Source organism: Orbilia oligospora (assembly GCF_000225545.1).
Source record: "Orbilia oligospora ATCC 24927 unplaced genomic scaffold scaffold00210, whole genome shotgun sequence".
Lineage (NCBI taxonomy): Eukaryota > Fungi > Ascomycota > Orbiliomycetes > Orbiliales > Orbiliaceae > Orbilia > Orbilia oligospora.
In genome coordinates this window covers 18,718-38,383 of record NW_011645767.1, presented here as the reverse complement: position 1 = coordinate 38,383, position 19,666 = coordinate 18,718, and the positions used below count along the sequence as shown (strand labels likewise).

Here is a 19,666-nt window from a genome sequence, read left to right as displayed (position 1 = left end):
CGGCATCATCCTTCCTCCGATTGATCGATGTAGATTAACTCCTCGGGCCAACAAGAATTCACAAAAGGAGGACTTCGGAATCGGGATGAGATTAAAGGGATGTGGGACCACATGTTTTTATCAACAAAGAGATACCCACTATCCGGAACCCCGATATGGCTGTGCGCAAGATGTGCATGAAGGAAACACGCACAGCGCTCACATAAATTTCCATGCCACGCACTCACGCGAGGGCAACAAAAGGCGACTGGAAAAAACGTGACAATCCGGTCCTTGTCCAGCCCTAATCCGATCATTCGCTGTTCGACTCTTGCCGACAACAACTAATGGTCGGGTTTCCCACGGGCGGGTAATAGTTTTCCCCAGACGCTCAGACCTTCTTACATCTGATTATCCTGCTTCTGCACCACGATCACGCCGCAGAAGCTTAAGCAGAGGTGGTCCGATGAGCAGCACTAATCCAACTGTTCTTACCATTTTTAACCATCGAATTCAAAGGGAAGACCGAAAAAAAAAAAAAACAATAAAAAAAATTAATCAATTCTCATGATCAGCTCTTTCCCTTCCATCATTATGATGAGATACTCGAATGAGGAAACAGGGAGATTTGCGAAAGAGAAGGTCAAAACGTCAGTGTGTTATTTTTGGGCCTAAACCTGGTGTTTCATCATCGACCCTTCGGCAACCAGGGTCAACCAGGTCCTTTGTTGCGGAGTTTTAATCGTTTAATATCGTTTGAGGCATGAGATTGGCGGATACTTAACTTTTTCGCATACGGAGCGCTCGTGAGCGAGGGGGTCATCATTATCGTCACCATCCGGACGAAGGAAATTTATCCGTATCGATACTAGATCGAAATATAGAACTGCCAGGTCATCGCAGCGAAATTAAATGTGGATCTTCATGAAGAGCGCAGGGAGGACCTGAAGTAGATTGAAATGTTGCAACAGAATTTCAAATGACAAAAAAAAAAAAAAAACCGGGCGTCTAATTATTCGCTAAACCCGAGAATCTGATTCAACGGTTAATAAATATTTGGGCCTCGGATAGGTATTGATTGCAGTATGAGGCAGCCCAAATTTAGGGTCCCAAGAGAATCGAAATTATCTGAGCGTTCCTGTGCTCATGCCTCTAAAACGTAACGCAATCTATTTAATTATTTCTACATGGTAGCAATTCCTTCATCTTGGGCCCCGGTGAGCAAGAATGGGGGAAGGGATTACGAACAAGAAAAACGCCTTTAATTTCGGCGTTTGCCCTGGCCCGCGGGTCCCATGCAACCGGGTTTTCCACATCCCTCGTGGCTTCTAGGGCTTTTACACGTGGTTATTCTAGAACCGCTTCACTCTCAAACCCTATCGCAAAAAATCGGTGTGAGAGGATCTAATCAGGCAACTCCCTCCCTTTGCGAGATGTGAGTGTTTGGGCTAGGTTTGATATAGAAGTTGGTCATTATTCCTTTTTGATGATGATGGTGATGGGTGTGCTACCGAGTCCGGTCGACCGGCTGCCCTTGTATAAATGTAACGACCGTTTATATCTGCTGCAAGATTGTGCAGGACGAGGCGAATTTTCTCACAATCCTTGATCATGAACCTATATTCGGCAGTCACGGATCCTGTACAGTTGTCCTATAGGATTTAATATATTACAAAGAATGTAAGGTATAAAGCGCAGCTTCTGATCACAGCTTCCTTGCAAGGCGATGAACCAGGTAGAGTATTCCAAGTTAAGGCGCCAGAGGTCCTAAACCGCTCCACGTTGTCTTACCCAGGTCTTTCAGAGACAGTCGTCTACCGTTCGTGCATTAGCAATCATGCAGAATATTCGATTTGTCGCAGTACCCAGAAGGAGAAGCTTTTGGTATAATCTATCTTGGTGAAACCTTTCTCCCGCTCACAAAACACCTAAAACAATTCCAGACCACGGTAACATGCGGTGGCCAAAACCCGGGTTTAAAAAATCACTATGGACATACGTGCAGAGCTCTCATCACCGGCGCCGCACCGGAGATATTCAAAGACACGTCTACGATCGGTGCCTTGCGCTAGTATAGCTAAGTGCGGGAAGATATCTCACACAAGTTTTACCAACCCCCAAATTCCTCCCTCTCTAAGGCAGATTTGTCTTTTCGGAAACATGGGGCTTGGGTCTATGATCTACATACGTGCATACCCATGGCTAAGAAACTCATCGGGACGCGGAGAGAGAGACCAATGGGGTTCATCAACTATGGAGTCTGATATGATAGTCGACCCACCACTGTTCTTTCTGCATCATGCTCACTCACCGATTTGAGATATTGCGACGGATATATCCGTTTTACTAGCATGAAGTCGTAGGATATCTTTCCTTAGAAGTGAAAACCGTTCACCGGGGAAAATTTTCAAATCGTGGATTCCCGGCGGGGACACCGCCTTCCCCGCCCCCACTCCCCCATGGTTTCGACATCTAATGCCCCCCATTCTCATCCCTCCCCGGTATACATAGCCAAGAACGAAGCCACGTAGCCAGGCTATGTCACCGACACAGAGCTTCCTTATTTGGTATGAAACCATTCGAATACTTTTGGACTGGTTCTGGAAATTATTCGGATTGTTTCTAGTTCTAGAATATCAATAGAGCTCTACATTATTTAACTATTTCACTGAGAAATTTAATAAAATTGAGAAAAGAAAATTTGAAATCTCCAAAAAAGGTCAACATCCATGAGTCTTCTTCATAGGATTGTAGAAATTCCCATACCAAAGACTGATTCTAGAAGGTATCATATCGATATTTTCTTGATCGGTCGATGTAACGATTAAATGTCACAGGTATTGCTTCAAAAAAGTAATAATGTTTTGATTCAGAGTTTCCCCTTGACTTGATACCGTGTCCAGCATTGAGTGATGATATCACCTAAAGTTATAGACCGGAATTTATAATTTAACCCATTTTAGAATGTATATATCATAAGACGACATGGAAATTTAATATTTCTTGATTGAACAATATGCAATCTGTATGCAATAGATGTAAGGTGCATTTCTACATATCCAATAGTAGACTAGAGTCCAGGCGCTGTAAGCCGGTGGCATAATTGTTGTCTGTGCTCCAGCCCTACGTGGCCTCGGCACGCAACCTGCACCTCAATCTCAAGTCGATCTCGAAAGTGGGCAGCAACCGTCCATCCATGGTCAAGGATGGTGGACGGCTGGACGCGCTACTCCTAAGAGACGCGATAGAATACAACCCACGAGGTAGATACGGACGGGTCTCCCATAGGATACTCAAAGGCTTCTTAATTCTCTGAAATCGATCAAAGATCTAGACTTTGCAAATACATATAATTAAGCGTATCTAGTACTGTCTGAAGACGTCACCAGGAATGTCAATACTAGCACTTAGGCATTCTTTACACGGATACTCCTATAAAAATCCTTTAAATTTGCGTTCAAGATATCAAACTATGCCATCTTCCCGTTCACAAAATTACCTAATTTCTATGTCCACAACCTAAGCGCTTATCAAATAGAGAGGTGAGCTCTTGATCAAACCACGATCTCAATTAATTGCAACCTAGTGGAATAACCAGTTCTACAACTTCCTTCCCCTTTACTACCACCATACACGTCCCAAAGACATGAAATCTCTGAATAAGTTTCTAGAGTCTAGACTTCCAAACAGAAAAAAAAAAAGCTACTCCGTCGCAAATTGAAACACGAGCCGCCACCTCATACCCTCCACAACACAAAATTTCCTGTTGCAGTTTGGAACCTACATCATGCAGCCCACTTAGCTTCAAGACTCTAGCCTCGATCGAGGATCTGAAGCACTCCAGCCACCAACCCCCCTTGCAATTGCATCCGGAATCCTCACCAAAAGAAAAAAGTTCAGCATAAAGACTCCGCCTCAACGAGGAATCCAGTACGGCTTCGACTTTCCTACATAAATAAATCAGTAGCATTAGAATCCTACTAACAAGGAAACGGGACCAAAAAAACCGTTGGGGATAATATAGATATATTAAATGCATGTATATATTCAAACAAAGGTATATGTGCGGCATATGCGAAGATGCATACTGAATATTATTGCATATCTTATAACTCTTCTGCATTTTGCATTACCGAACCCGCCACGAGGGCCACGAAACCGAGGGAGGGTTTCGTGCTCATAAACTGTATAAAACACTAATAGCATACTGAATCAGTTAGTTCATCGTTCACTGTGGCGAGTTTTAAAGATCTCCGACATTTGCAACAGTAGCCAGTTTGATCTAACGCCGCAAGTTACACAACGCCTCGAAGTGAATTCTGGATTTAACTCAACTTAGAATAATCCAGCTTAGAAAAAAAAGTTTACTAGTGGAGGAATTCTATATAATCATCTAACCACTTTAGAAAAACCACTTTGGAAAATAAGTCAATACAATAATATCTCCGAGGGAATGGACCGATCCGACGAGGAAGACAGACATATCCTAGCTCTAAACCTTAAAAGAAGATAATCCGATGGTCCGTGGGCCCCCCCCCCCCAACAAGCATAACTTCATCACACTGCAAAACTTCTACACAGCGTGTACATACCAACCATGCATCTATTTCCGGCATCTCTGCATTATTATAACAACTTGATACTCTAAACCGTCTACGGACTACAAAAGCAAAGTGCTGGTAGCACAACCAGCAACATCCCTGTTCCAGTCGTCCCAGGAGCCCACTTTCATGCACACGGAATACAAAATCTGCTTAGTATTCATGTGCATATCCATATCCCCCCAGCGGGAACCGGAGACCGAAGTGGAAGATAGCCCTCGTGATAATCGATAGCATGATAGGCGTAAGAGGTCACCAACTAGTGCATTAATTAACACACAATTAAAACCCTCTCAAACGAACCCCACCGGGATATTTTTACCCAATAAAGCTGTTGAATAACATAAATATATTATCGGTGACCAGAACTAGCTAATTAATTAGCTAAAAACCAAGTTTGATAAAGAGATCCTCTAAATTAGAAAGCCACTGTAATCTAGGGGAACATAAAATAAAGGTAACGAGCGCCGCGGAGACGGGTATCATAGACGTCTTTGTTTCATTTAGTCGCTTGCCATCATGTACGGGCACGATAAGGGTACCGGCGGAGCTTATTTTCGCGTATTCCTTGGTGGGATAAAAGGATACTCTAGCAATCTGGGAATAGGGTCGATCGTAATCGTATGATCATGGCCGGATCGGGCATTTGAGTGGGGCAATTCTTCGATTCGGATGTCCGCCTTACATAAGGCTCGAATTGCGAAAGTGGGTACGGGGTATCAATCTAGGCTCTAAGGAATCTGGAGACGGAGATATAAGATCCAAAATCGATTATAGTTGCCGTAGTTCGCATGTCTATTTTGGAACGAAATTGGGGGGAACTTTCATGGTTTAGTGAAGTTAGTGTGCAGTGGCGTTGATAGTCAAAGTAAACGTCGATTCAAGGAGCTCTTGTGTGCATATCAAGCGAATGTGGCCCCGGTGAGGCTCTTTGGGTCTAGACTCCATCTTTTTAAGTTCTCCCACGAGATCATATCATGTTCGAATGATAGTATATAGAGCTCTTCACTTTATTAGAAATTCGACATTTCCAAGCTAACTTTATATATCCTCGGTTTCATTTAAACTTGACGATTACAATTACAGCTAAAGCAGGTTTGTGGACGAATATAGTTTATTATTAGATATATTTAGCTACGGTAGAATGGAACCCTGGCAATAGGCGCAATTATTTTGATACGTTAATATTCGTTGCCTTTTTAGGTAACTCTTGACGTCTAGCTAGAGCACAATATATTGATATCGGGATATATTTGTGAGTTCGGTCAACCGAGCTTGCTCGTAGTATTTCGCCGCTGGTATCACCAGAACTATACGACTACATGCATCCATCTATGAATATTTAAGCCAAACGAGACCTAATATGTATATAATCCGTATGGGAAAGAAAACTAGCAGCGCTGCAGCCCGATCGATATCCCCAAACACATACCAATGAAACCAAATGGTTTAGTATTAACCCGTCATGTATATATGTGCTCATTGGTAAAAAAAACCCTGCTGTACGTATGTATGTATACAGCAGTTTCGTTCGAGAATTCCCGGATATCACAAGGGGAGCAGTCACTTTCTTTGTCATTTCTGAGAGGTTTGTTACGTATACTATTGAGGAGCTAGAATATATACATGTAAACATCTGGATTATGCATGATATATCTCACACTATACCTCGATATAATAGACGCAGCTCCCGAATAACCAATATTATCTACAATTAATATATTCAACGGTGTGGCCTGAAATATCTTTGTGAGGCTGTTCCTTCTGTATATGCTATATAGCTTGGTATATGATTAAGCACTGGAATATCATGGCCTATAAAAAGACCTGCTATCTCAACATAACCTCTACCAGGTAGGAAATCTTTTCTTCTTCTTAAAATTAACAAAAGAATAAATGATTTTATACACAGAACTAAGCCCTCTCCCCCATTGTTATATGTCCCCAGTCTCGAATCCAGTCGCTCTTGAGGTTAATATTTCCTGAATATTATTCTGATATATACACTACATATAACTACTATCGCAGTGTGTACGATTAATATATCATATCGGCCATGTTATTTTCAAGCCAATTAGTAGGAAGATCCTTGGCAATTTTAAAAGCGCAACGGTATCGTCCTAATATCAGTAGGATGGAATGTTCGAGTGATATACATGCTTACTCACATATACATCAGTTTGAGGACAATCCTCAACCCCTTGATATAATATAATCAACACCGTCTCCGTAATCTCTCTGTATACTTCTATATTTATTTACATATAATGTGATATTGCAATACATCAGCTTTATATATATGTCTTAGCCAAATAAGTCATGAATTAATCTTGATAACTTCTGAACCAAGTACAAATACACATATATACTCGACCTTTCCTAGCCTTTCGCTCTTAAACTAAAAAGAAAAATATCATCGAGAAAGAACCCCTTTATTCCGAAAGCACACCATTTTTTTCAACAATATTAATAAGCCGAACGACCCCTAACTGCCGCTCTCTCGTATAATCCCGTGAGATCTCTACCGCCTACATGCTACACTGCATTAAAACCTAACCTCGGAACTGGAACAACCCGGTCAAGCATCGAACCTTCCAGCACCCTCAACACCAAAAATACAACAATTCTCTATCACCAAAACCTTCCATCCGTGAAGGATCCGACAAGAGGGCAAAAAGAAGAAAAAAGGGCATAAGCATCATATCAAGAATGACGTACTACAAACTCCCTAATCAAACATACCCCACCTTATACCAAACCCTCTTGAGGAATAAAGTAAAACAAAATAAAAATAAAAAATATAAAAAAAAATTAAATGAGCAGGCTTGGATTCGAACCAAGATTCCCTTCATGGAAGAAAAGAAGGTGTGTTATTCTTTTACAGCCTTCAGTATACTTTTTTTACTTTCTACAGCCTATGGATTTAACAGGGAAAGGCCCGCTTCCCGATGTACCTCATTCTCTCTCTTTTTGGGGGAAAGAAGTGGTACAAAGGTAGTTCGAAAACCCCTGCGAAGGCAAAGTGTCCATTACACTACGAGCTCTATTAGAAGGTGATGGGGTATGAAGGCGTGGATGACGCTTATATTTCAATTGTGGTTTGATCGTGGTGTTAACGATTATAGATACCTATCCGGCTAGCTTGATGTTATGCCTGAAGTATTTCCACCGGTTTCGACGGGATTTTCTATAGATCATATTGCTTCGACTTGAATCCGAATACTCTAGTTCTCGTAATTAATAATCTTTGGATGCAAATGCCAATCTAATTTTTTCATAAAAAAATTCAAACCAAGAATGCTACAAGCTATGCTTGAATACGAATTGATGCACCCACCACCGCCCTGTGATTAAAATATATACTTCTTTCTCTCTTTCTCCAAAAAGTGCCGACTTACAAAAAAAACGCCAGTATCCTTTAAACTTCCCTCTATATCCCAATTCATGCTCACATTCGCCATTCGATGATATTTCTATACTATACTATACACCTTCCCTCGTTCATAAGTATGTACCCGCCCACCCCCATCACCGCATATCAATCTTCCCCCAAAATAGATTCTACACAATCGAGGGGCTTTAATGCACAAACGCCCCGGTCGCCGTCATGACCTTCCTCTTCCCCGCATTCTCCCTTCGGTGTATGAAGATATCCCACAAAGCAGTGATCATAACCGCGACGCTTGCGAACGCAGTCAACGCATATGCAGATCGGTAACACCCAATCCCCTCCAAACACTCGTATCGCCCTTCTTCCATATGTTGTGAATGTCCATCATAAATCTTACCGAAAAATAGATTTGTGATGTTACCGAAGATTACGGGTCCGAGGGTCATGGTGCCCCAATTTTGCGAGAGCCCATGGAGACCGAAGGCTTCTGAGACGATGGTGGGGAAGACACCGAATACGAGGCCGTAGCCGACTATTAAGGTTGTAAGCGCACGAGTTCCTATTGTATATTAAGAAAAAAGGGCAAAAACCTACATCCGTTTAGCCCGGAAACGAGCCATAGACTATGAGGATTGCTGACCCCCATTCCAGCAAATTGTCCGAGTAGGAAGACGCTGCTAGAGGCGAATACCAGCCAGACGCGAGAGTACCCGAATTTCTTCTTGAGGACATCGGATACGGTTCCTGTAGTACCTAACATGAGCACATCTGGGGGGGTTATTTTTGTGCTTGGTAACACTCACCGCTTATTAACCGGCCGGAGAAGCTACAGAGCGAGAGAATCGAGACGTGAACACCCTGGACGCGCTCAACTTCCTTGGAGTCCTTCTTCGGGTCGAAGGCGTACCACAATGCTTTGACCTAATCATGCTACCATTAGTATATATGTATCATTCGTCTAGGGCAAAAACAACCCGCTTACCGAATGCCCAATATTACTATTATGAAATATATTAGCTATATTCTCAAATATATGTTATGGAATATAAATAAACTTACTTTATGGTCATCAACCCAACACCTGTCAAAACCCCCAACATCAAGAAAAGTCTCCAAAACTCCGGCTGCCGCGCTAATGCCCAACCTCGAATATCTAGATGTTGCAGACCATCAACGGACGCTCTCCTCGAATCGACTGGTGGCTCATTAAGGTTTCTTCGAACAACGTTGTCCTTGGTGCCGTACGATGATGAATCAGACGACGACGACAGGAATGACGTCCGTTCGTCGTCGATAGGTGCCGGTGTCGTGGAAGCCGCGGGGGTTGCGGCTCCCGGTGTAATGGGACTGGATGGGTTGGGGGTAGGGGTTGCAGCAGTTATTGTCAGGGTAGGGTTTAAGTGTGGCGGTGTGGGGGAAATGCTTCCACTGCGTATACCCTCCTCTTCCGTCCCGTCGTCCACAGGCACTTGAAAGTGGACGTTGGAGGCTTCCATACCTGGCTCAATATCGAAACTAGTGTGACTATCTCGCGACTTGGTGCGACGTAGTCGATTGGTTGAAATCTCTGGCTCAGTAGTTGCGACGGCGGAGTATGCGCCTGGCCTAGGCACTACTCGTATAAAGAAGAAAGCAGCGAATACAATTGAAGCCGTAGCAGTGGAGAGAACAAGAAGGAAGTCGGAGGTGTTTCCAGGGAATAGCCATGATGCCAATGTCGAGAAGAAGAAGGCGCTCAGACCGAAGGCTGCCAGTGGTAGTGCTGTCGCCGTGCCCCTCTTTAACACATATATTAGTACCTATATACGACGGTATGATATCTTGAAAAAAAAAAATCCCTTACACTCTTGGGGAAGTTCAATGCAGCTAGAAACCCTATGTTAGCATCCGATTCTCTATAGCTCTCAATTGTGATTATCAAACATAATCCATACCAACTTTGATGGAGGCGCTAAAGGCGAAGCAGCTTCCAATACCGGTGAGCGTGGAGAATATCGCCAACCATCCAACACCAATATTCACAGAAGCATCAAAAACTACCAAACGACAAATGCCACATATTAGCCCACACTATTCTCTAGAACCATAAGATTTCAAAAAAGGACACCAATCGTTTACAAACCTCTGTAAATCGGATAATACCCAGCAAACAACGAAAAAGCACCAATCAATATCGCTAGCCGTGGACCCTTTCGATCAACCAGCATACCGGCAGGGATACCAGACAGATACATTCCAAAGTTCCCAGCCGTGCCCTAGAAGTTTCGCCACCAGGAACGTTAGCCTTCCCTTGCTTTCGACCATTGCCAGAATTTCTCAAATTTCTCCGAACCGCCGGTTCATAGGTATAGATTTTGAACGTACAATGATGTTGCTTTCCGTTGTCGACAAGTGTAATTCCCTAGCAAGCTGTGGTGCGTAGGCCGAGTAAACATAGTTGGTACCGCATGCTAATGCCACGGCGGTACAAGCCGCTAAAGCAACGTAGCGGGCCGCCTTGAAGCTCATGGGTGCTGTCGACGACATGGTCGCTGGTGTCCCTTCTCAAGGACTTGAAAACTCGTAAGACACCGTTATAACCCAGAAAAAAAACTGGGACGGTAAATCTGGAATTGAAGTCGGTGAAAGGGTAGCGGCGAGCAAACGAAGAAGAGGAAGGTAGAATAGGGGACCGGTGGGATGGGAGCGTTTTACGACCACGACCACGTTACATTGAGAATTGCGGGGGAGATGAACAGAACTAGAGGACCCTGTATATGTCTTAGTAGCAGAGGACTAAAAGGCAAAAAAATACAAAATATAAAATATAAAATATAAAATATAAAATATAAAATAAAGATAAAAAGAGGCAGCTGATAGCTCGACTTTGGTAGCTTCGAAGACTTGTCGAAAAGTGTGTCTGTGGGAAGTGTGGATGAGATCACAGGGCGTTAATTATTAGAGGAAATGATGGGACCTGCAGGCGAAATAGTACAGCTGACAACGACCCCTGCCGGTTCGGAGCTAGACCTAGCCAAGCCAACTAGGTATGCTGGGGTCAAGTGCTTCGGATAGTTAACTTGCTGGTGACTTCGGAAAGACTCCAAGATAGCTCTAACTCACGATGGTCGGGTTTTAACAGAACGGTGGTTGTTAAGAGTTAGAATAGGAGGCTATTTGTGATTCGGACTGACTAATATACTGAGCCGGGAAGCCAGTGCCGCGCTGGGTCGCGGACACCCGCGGCTTTCTGCAACACCACGTTTGTAATTGACATGCATGATGAAATTTTGATGTCAACCTGCTTACCGTACTCCTGTCGTGCTACAGATATAATAGATAGCGTCTAGACTAGCTACAAATTATCTAGATATCTTATCTACAAGTACTGTTGAAGTACTTATTTGCTTAATACGCAAGGTACCTAGGTAGTTATTATGTTTGATGCTGGCTGTACGGGTAGATACTTATGTTAATAGTTTTCGTCGGCTTTGGCTATCTCTATAGCTCTACGGCTTCTACGAAATTACACTATCAGATATATTCTTTTAATTCCATATGTTATTCCATGATCAATTCACATGACATGAACCATCGATGAAAGAAACATTATTAATTCGCCTTCCTGGAACAACATGGGTAAAAAAAAAAGAGCTGTCCCCCAATCCGTTGTATAATGCTGCTGCTGATGCACAGAGACAAGGAAAGAAGAAGAATAAGTGTGTATCATAGACTGTACATAACACCGTTGGAATGTGTAGGAGGTAGTAATAAAAAAAATTATCATATCAGCATAGCAGTACAAGGAAAAGAAAAAGAATGGCATCCCCGCCTTCCTTCGCGTGCAACCACTACTTGATCTTCTTCTTTGGTCTGAGCTGGTTTGTGTGACCGCACTTCTTCTTTCTGCAGTTGGTGGCACGTGGCGGTAGTCGGGCCTATAGGGTTTAAATAATCTGTTAGTTTCATGGAGCTTCCGGGACTTCATTGCCCTTTTAAGAGGGGTGATAATTGAGAAGAACGTACGTAGCACTTGCGGCAGATCATCTTCTCGCAGTTGAACTTGGAAGCGAGGGCCTTGAGAGATGGTTCAATGATACCACCACGAAGACGGAGGACAAGGTGAAGGGTGGATTCCTTCTGGATGTTGTAGTCGGATAGAGTACGTCCTGCACATTCAAATCAGCCACTCAATTCCTAACCTCCACACGAACACTGTCCCTTCAGAACCTCCGTCCTTCAATAGTTTGCTTCGTCGGAGTAGAGGTCCCTGGGAAGTGTGTTTGGCTCCTTTTTTTAGAAAGTGAATTTATAGCGTACCATCCTCGAGCTGCTTTCCGGCAAAGATCAATCGCTGTTGATCTGGTGGGATTCCCTCCTTATCCTGGATCTTGGCCTTAACGTTGTCGATGGTATCCGACGATTCCACCTCGAGGGTGATCGTCTTGCCCGTGAGGGTCTTGACGAAGCTGTATTATCGAAAAAGAGCCGATTATTAGCCCATATGTTCTATCCATCCCGTTGCTTAATATTCCCCTTAACAGTGTCGGTTCCATTCGTCCAGTCGACATCCTCCCTTCCATCCCATGGTCGGCAATTCTCCACAAAATCCATCGAAAAATCCGGAGCTGAGGGGGAAACAGGTATCGAGAAAACTTACATTTGCACTACACGCCATAAATGAGTCAGTAAGATATTGATTTAAACATATATATCAAGTACGTGCAGGGCTCTACTTACTTGTGGCGGTGTTTGGGGATGTTGTCGTTGATGATTGATGTCGATGAGAAAAGCTTCTACCGCACAAACGCTAATTGGGTGTCTCTGGCTTGTTCAAACAACGAAAAAGGGCAAACCGTGCCCAAGCCCTACTGTCTTGGCGCTCAGACGACACGAACGACAAACACAACACCACAACTCATTTTTCACAGGTACTCGGATCTGGCCTGGTATTAAGGGTACCTATCTATGCCTGCATCTGGACTGCTAAGCTAAGCTGTATGCAATGGTCCGGCGGATTCGAAATGGTCTCATGATTTATTCTTGGTGACGACCTACAATTCTCTTGGCCTCAGGATTGGAACCTCTGCCGTGATTATTGGATGGTATTCTCTATTGTCTCGCGTTGGAGCTAGACAGCCTATAGACTCCTAGTCCAATTGGGCCCTTCAATCTAGTACAGTACCTAAGCTAAAATTACATTGTAGATATAAAGAATAGAATACTTAAATTGATAGATAGCCTCTTATCTAGATCTGCGGGTGTTACTTCGTCTCGTATTGAAGAATGCTGGGGAAGAGACATAAAGAATAAGATTAGTATATCTGATATCTATAAAGCTAAGCATCACTCAAGCAACAGCTCTAAATCCTCATCTTCACTCTCCTCCTCCTCCTCTAACACCCCCCTCAAGTCCCCTAACAGGTCCCCTCCAGGATTCATATCTTCTTCATCATCCTCCCCTTCCTCATCGCTAACTTCCCTCTTGGGCTCCTTCCCTTTACTAACCTGTCCCAATCTATGTTCCAATTTCTGCACTACATACACAAACCCTTCAATCCCCACACCCACCCTTTCAGCTGCCGCCAAATACAAACTCCTAAGTTTGACAGACTTAATATCTTCCCACTTTTTATATCTCATGTATTTCTCACCGGGTCTTAGAATTCTTCCTCTTTTTCTGCCTGCGGGGATGACTTTGCCGAATTTGATGTTGGATTGGGACTTGATGAACGCCCGGAGTTTTTTGTGAAGAGGGGTATTTCTTTCATCGTCTTCTTCTTGATCGTCTTCTTCGCTTTGCCCTTCTCCTTCTACTTCTCCTTCTTTTCCTTCAGGATTGGTACCTTCACCTGATGCTCCTTCAAACAACCTTATCACCCCAGCCGTCGGCTTCCCCTCAATCTCACCAGCCCAATTCTTCTCAAACCACCCAAGATATTCATCCATCTCCTCCCCACTCCACCCATAGATATCTGCCTCCTCAACCCTCAACTGCCAATTCCTCTCTTTCTCCTTTTTCTCCTTCTTCCTTTCCTCCATCTCAAAGATACCCTTCCACTCTTCCCAATCAACCCCCATATTGGCAATTTCCCACTCTTTGCTAGCAAACCGCGGTAAAACCCTTCCTTTCTTATCGGTCTTCATGTACCTCAGAACCCCCGGGTCATCGTCATCCAAACCCCAACATAACTTTAAAGAAATAACGAGTAGGGCCATAAGTTGAATATCCGGGCAGTTTAGTAGTCTGTAATTCTTTGCTGCGGCGGGGTATACTAAAGACGATTGTATCATTTCCGCCAATATAAATATCGCTGGGTAGATCTCGGCTGTATATATCAATAATATTAGCATCACCATCGTCATGTCCACTCATAGCTACCCAACAGAGGAGAGAGAAAAAGAAAGCAAAGGATAAAATACTCACGAGGACACCCAAACCCCAAAATCCACCCCCCCACTAACCTCTCCGCCGCAATTCTAGGAACAACAACCCCAAACCGTTCAAAATAATACCTAACCCCCAAAAATATCCCCTTCCTAACCCCCTCCGCCGTGGGCATAACCTTCGGCTCAAACTTTCTTTTCCATTTAACCTCCATCTTCCCAACCATATCAACGGGTAACCATTTTATCGCCCTAAAGTATACAATATCCTGCTCTAGAATCCATCTATGCACCGTAGTAATCTCTAGTGGTAGATTGATGAGTGATGCTGCGATGTAGAGTATTGAAATCGTATCAAGGAGTTTCGGAATCGTTTCTTTGGGTTTTGAGAAGGCATTTCGGCCGCGGGAGGTAGACCGAGAGCGAGTGGTGGTTCTAGAATGCGGCCGGGAGAGAGGGGTGGTGGATCTTTGGGATGCAGTTTCGGGGTCTGATGGGTAGGCTTGGGAACCTGTCGAAGCTAATGATTCGGCGGCGGAGGTATACCCCGAACTAGCAGAGGGAGCTCGAGAAGAACGTTCAGAATAAATTGATTCTAGTCGTAGAGTCCATAGATCACGGACAATGAGCTTGAGTATAGAACTTCTATTAGCGATTTGTGAAACCTTTTGTATATTGATTACAGGTTGTATGTAAGATGTACCTGAAACTCCTTTGGAAACTTCTGTTCGTCGATAAGCCAAGCCACCTGTTTTCGGAGGATAAACTGGAAGGCTTGAAGGAATAGTGAAAGTCCCTTTTTTCCAGTAAAGACTATTATTATCAGCTTCATTAGCTGTCATTACATATAAGTAGTATCTAGTACAGTAAGAGATAGCCCGGCGGAACGTACCTTTCTCCTCTACAGCCTGCGAATCATCCCGTTCAATTACCAACCTATCACCCTTCCGAGGTTGATACTCCTCATCTTCACGAATATCAAGACGTCCCTATTCAATTCCATAGAGAAGCAAGATTAGTCGCTGTAAGGCTAGGCTAGGTCGCGCTGAATGAATCAAGGATGTACATACTTCCTGAACATGACCGTTACTACAGGTCCACTGCCCGTCGGCGAGATGGTAAAATCGTGATCGACAGTTATCGATACCGCATCTTTCACCCTTCTGCCGTTCCATGATGCGATGGAAATGTAAATTTTAGCTTCATTGCGGGGGTTTAAAGCTGTTTTTGCGGCGGATGAGAGCTCCACTGGCGGATTTTTTTCCGGCGGAATTGTGTATGTAGAGCTCTAGAGCTAAATGGAAAGTACCTGAGGTTGGATCGATATTTTATCAATTAGGTACCTAGGACAATCTAACCTAATTTTACAGCGCTACCTTCGGATCCAATTGATATATTCTACAAAAAAAGGGTTATTTCAACGCTTCATGTGTCACCGGGATTTACGATCTTTACGTGTAGAAAATGATGATGAGAGGGGAACCAAGGTATCCTTTCATGGATTTTCTTCTGAGAGGAAAAATACTAAAACTACAAGGAAACAGCAGGGAAACCACTTTTGAACACAGCTGTCTCTCTCCCTCTTTTTATTTTTCTCTCTCATTTGAACATCATTTCTTTGATTTTTCCCCGTTTCGAAAAAAAGTAACCGCAGGATACCATGTCATAATATATAGCCATAAGAGCGTAGGCGAGGAGCGTCGTTTTATCTTTTATCGTTTCCGACGAGATGTCGAGGGGTTTTTTTTTAAAAAAAGTTCTCGTTTCGACGTCCTGGTAGGAATTGAGGTGGGAGGAACTTGTCGAGAATGTCTTCCTAATCGTAACAGTATAAAAAAAGGAGGGGGAGACCACCGATACAAAAAGGGCAACCTGGTTTCTTATGTTGAAAGAATTGTTTTGTTCCCATCCCTTGAAAAAAAAAAAATTTGAAGATGGAAAAAAAAGGGTCCCAAAAGATGCGAAAATGAATCCAAAAAACAAAGGCCAAAAATCACGATAGTTGCGATTGGTCTTCATTATCTAGTTCTTTGGAGCATCCTTGTAGGCAAGGGCCTGTTCTTCTCCCATAGAAGAGACGATGGTGACAACTAGAGGCGATATTCATGTTAATTGGGTATTGGGGGTTAGGGGCATCTTGAAAGGTTACTGACTGAGGTCTCTTCCTTCGTCGAAAGCAGTTTGAATTTCCTTGCCCAAGTCACCCTCTGGAAGCTTGACATCGTCCTTGGGGTTACCGTCGCTGGTCATGAGGTTAAGGTAACCGTCATCAATGTCGATCTAGTACGAACATGACATGTTAGTCCCAGCCTGAACTATTCTTTCCTGTGAATATAGAAATACTTACGAGCTGGTATTCGTTACGGACGACGTGGGGAACATCCATGTTGTGCTAGAATTAGAAATATTAGCGACTGTTATACCAAAATAAATCATCAATATATGTCATAAGATAAACATACGGTGGATGGGGACAAATCTTCGAGCTTCTTTCCAGTGAAGATATCAATGGCGACCAAGTGGACCTTAGCGTGACCGTGCTTTCCAGTCTTGGAGGTGGACATGTCAACGATCTGAATGGGGTTAAATTTTCTATGTTAGTATATCCATAACTCTCCGTCTTGATGGTGGGGTCATATGTTTAGCGAACCTTGCATGGGCGACCCTTGATGACGACGTGACCGTTCTTCCTACGGAAATATTAATACTTCTGCTCGAGTTTTATAGTAACAGATGTAATGTGGTTTCGTACCTCAATGCGGAACATTGCATTGGGAAAGTGAGAGAGGCACCGGAGCCGGACTGCTCGAAAGTGTGTTGCTCATGTTGCTATAATTTTGATGACCACTGTTAGTCATGTCTGGTTTTTTAACAGTACGTAATACGAATTTTTGTTTTTTGTTTTAAAGATAAGGCTTGAAGTCATATAGAAGCGACCCGGGGGGTGGAGTCCGCGATGTGGATTTTCAGGCATCTCGTGAGGTGGGACACCGTGACTTAGAGTGCAGCGAAAGGCGGGGTAGTAACTTCACTCACCTCATCGTCTGCCATTTTGAAGGTTGAAGACGAAAAAAGATTCGTAGAAAGAGTAAATAATAAGAAGGATGAAGTGAAAATGGGAGAACTGTGAGCGGGAGTTGGACTTTCGAGAGAGGACCTGTGGCGGGAAGGAATATTTGGGGAAGAAGGTTTTGGGGGGGTTTGGAAGGGAATGTTGGGTTAAAAGGGTTTGAAAATTTTTGGTGGAGCACACTTTTTTTTTTTTTTTTCCTTGTTCTTTGCCCTTTTTTTCTGGACTCTGCTGGAGTTCGGCAGCCAAATTAAATTCTGGCCAACCACAACCTGGCTTTACAAGGACAGCTGAGCCTGTAAGCAGCTCTTCCTACTTTTCTTCTTCAAACTACCTAGCTATTAGTTAGCTTGCGGTGTTTCAGGCTAGGAACAATGTGATTCTTGGGTCATATTTTGTGTGTTTGACTGGTTTTCCACGATGGCGGGGTACTCCGAGGGGCTGCAATCACTTCGGATCCAGATCCTGCCAGTAGATTTACTTGCTTGGGTATCACTAACTAACGTTATAGTTGTTAGTGACGCCTGCCTGAGGCGTGCCTAGAATTCGGACTTCGAGGCACCGTAGCTATAGCTGGTAGCTACATGGTCGTAGCAGTGAAATGGTACCATGGTAGGCATTCATCATGATTATGTCTGATTGTTCTGGTCTTGTGACCATTGCAAAGCATATAATCATCATCGCGGTTTGAGTACCGTAACCATATTAGTTCTATTATAACCTGGGAATATAATATTGGAGAATACTAGTTGTAACCTTAGCTTATACATACGTTATAATCAAGTGCTTAGTACGTACTTAAGTATATATATACTAAGTACTTAAATACTATATTGTGTACTATAAATTCATAAAAAGGAACCACCGCCCAAGTAAGACAAAGTCGACTCTGCGAGACCCCAAGATAAGCCTTCACCTCGGTCGTAATTAGGTAATAGTCTGGAGTGCAGTGTTCTGATCTAGGAAGGCGCATAACATACTCAAGTAGATATTTAAGGTCAAAAATGATAAAATGTCAATATGTCCTGTATATTTATCATATCAGGGTATCAAGTAAATTGCATTCAGTCTATCTATACCTCTGTGCTACTCGTAAATCATGGAAGAAGACAAGGCTCTGAAGTTCAGCGTTATAACCCCCCCGTTCTACACATGACGAGACATATGACATAATATGGTGGTACAGAGCAACCGAAGTTGGCCACCAGATGGGAACCCGTAAGTATCTAGATCTAGGAACAATAGTACCGAGGGGGGAAAAGACCCATTCATCTAATTTACTTGGGTCTTTACTTCTTGATCCTTCTCCCAGGCAGAGACCTTCGGATGGTCTTGGAAAGTTGTAACGGCATCATCTGGGAATTCGGCACTGTTCGACACCAATTAGATAAATTTCCAAATAAACACTGTAAAGCATAAATGGTATTTATAGAAGATTCTGGTAGAGTTAACGTACGCAAAAGCATGAATGAGAGTGTAGTCATGGGTGATTTTAGCACCGGAGTCGATGACGTGCTGTTTGACTCTGCGGGGGAATGAGTTAGAAAACGTTGGCTTCGATTTAACAATTATATCCGGCCGTGACAAGTAATCGTCTTATATCTAGTAGCTGTATACTAGATATAGATGTCGATGTCGATGTTTGGCAGAAACAGAGCTAGAAGAAGACTTACTCTTCCTTGTTTTCGCCGTCCTTGACAGTGATCTAAATAAACCCCACCAGCTAGTTAGCATGGAACATACCCCACAATATCATCTATGCTGGCCTAATCTGGCATTGGGAAAACGTACGATGTAGGTTGTAGGCATTTTGATGTTCTTAGAATAGTATCTTAAACTATTAAACCGTGTAATTCGAAACAATTTTGAAGATGTAATTTGTAAATTCAGAGGGTCGATAAGATATATAGGCAGGTTGTAGTAAAGATATTAGATGATAAAGTTGAGAATGAATGAAGATGACGGAACTCCAGTGTCCCCTTTATACTTTCTCATTCCGACGCTGATCCAGATCACATCTACCCGGACTAATTACTAACGTCCTGGATGGCCTTGCTTGCTTGGTTAAGCTTGCTGCGGATGACGTACGGGAAAAAACCCCGCCAAATGATGGCACCACCAATGGAGGGGTAAGACGCCAGCCATGACTGGCAGAATTGAGGTTGGGCTCACATGTCTCTCGACGGGTTTGGATTAGGTTGAGTTGGGCATTACGGGCATTACAGGCTGGTCGACTGGCCTGGCTGGGTCCAGATCTGG

At 43.3% G+C, this 19,666-nt stretch overlaps 5 protein-coding genes across 5 annotated transcripts; all 5 read right to left on the bottom strand.

Moving 5' to 3' along the window:
* Positions 1–8,159: 8,159 nt before the first annotated feature.
* AOL_s00210g11 (uncharacterized protein) lies at positions 8,160–10,497 on the bottom strand (the record flags this gene model as incomplete). Its single annotated transcript, XM_011128813.1, has 9 exons — positions 8,160–8,503; positions 8,566–8,715; positions 8,775–8,892; positions 8,954–8,969; positions 9,031–9,749; positions 9,815–9,837; positions 9,906–10,007; positions 10,094–10,226; positions 10,336–10,497. 9 exons carry the CDS (start codon positions 10,495–10,497, stop codon positions 8,160–8,162), a joined length of 1,767 nt encoding a protein of 588 aa, XP_011127115.1.
* Positions 10,498–11,801: 1,304 nt separating this feature from the next.
* On the bottom strand, positions 11,802–12,521 carry AOL_s00210g10 (uncharacterized protein; the record flags this gene model as incomplete). Its single annotated transcript, XM_011128812.1, has 4 exons — positions 11,802–11,888; positions 11,977–12,119; positions 12,271–12,419; positions 12,493–12,521. 4 exons carry the CDS (start codon positions 12,519–12,521, stop codon positions 11,802–11,804), a joined length of 408 nt encoding a protein of 135 aa, XP_011127114.1.
* A 775-nt stretch (positions 12,522–13,296) lies between these two features.
* Positions 13,297–15,512, bottom strand: AOL_s00210g9 (uncharacterized protein; the record flags this gene model as incomplete). Its single annotated transcript, XM_011128811.1, has 5 exons — positions 13,297–14,279; positions 14,378–14,966; positions 15,041–15,150; positions 15,230–15,326; positions 15,408–15,512. The coding sequence occupies 5 exons, from the start codon at positions 15,510–15,512 to the stop codon at positions 13,297–13,299; spliced, it is 1,884 nt and encodes a 627-aa protein (XP_011127113.1).
* An 847-nt stretch (positions 15,513–16,359) lies between these two features.
* AOL_s00210g8 (uncharacterized protein) lies at positions 16,360–17,388 on the bottom strand (the record flags this gene model as incomplete). The annotated part of the gene is made up of 7 exons (XM_011128810.1): positions 16,360–16,427; positions 16,491–16,617; positions 16,685–16,729; positions 16,800–16,910; positions 16,988–17,027; positions 17,090–17,166; positions 17,374–17,388. The coding sequence occupies 7 exons, from the start codon at positions 17,386–17,388 to the stop codon at positions 16,360–16,362; spliced, it is 483 nt and encodes a 160-aa protein (XP_011127112.1).
* Positions 17,389–18,679: 1,291 nt separating this feature from the next.
* AOL_s00210g7 (uncharacterized protein) lies at positions 18,680–19,216 on the bottom strand (the record flags this gene model as incomplete). The annotated part of the gene is made up of 4 exons (XM_011128809.1): positions 18,680–18,776; positions 18,864–18,932; positions 19,081–19,112; positions 19,199–19,216. 4 exons carry the CDS (start codon positions 19,214–19,216, stop codon positions 18,680–18,682), a joined length of 216 nt encoding a protein of 71 aa, XP_011127111.1.
* Positions 19,217–19,666: the final 450 nt, after the last annotated feature.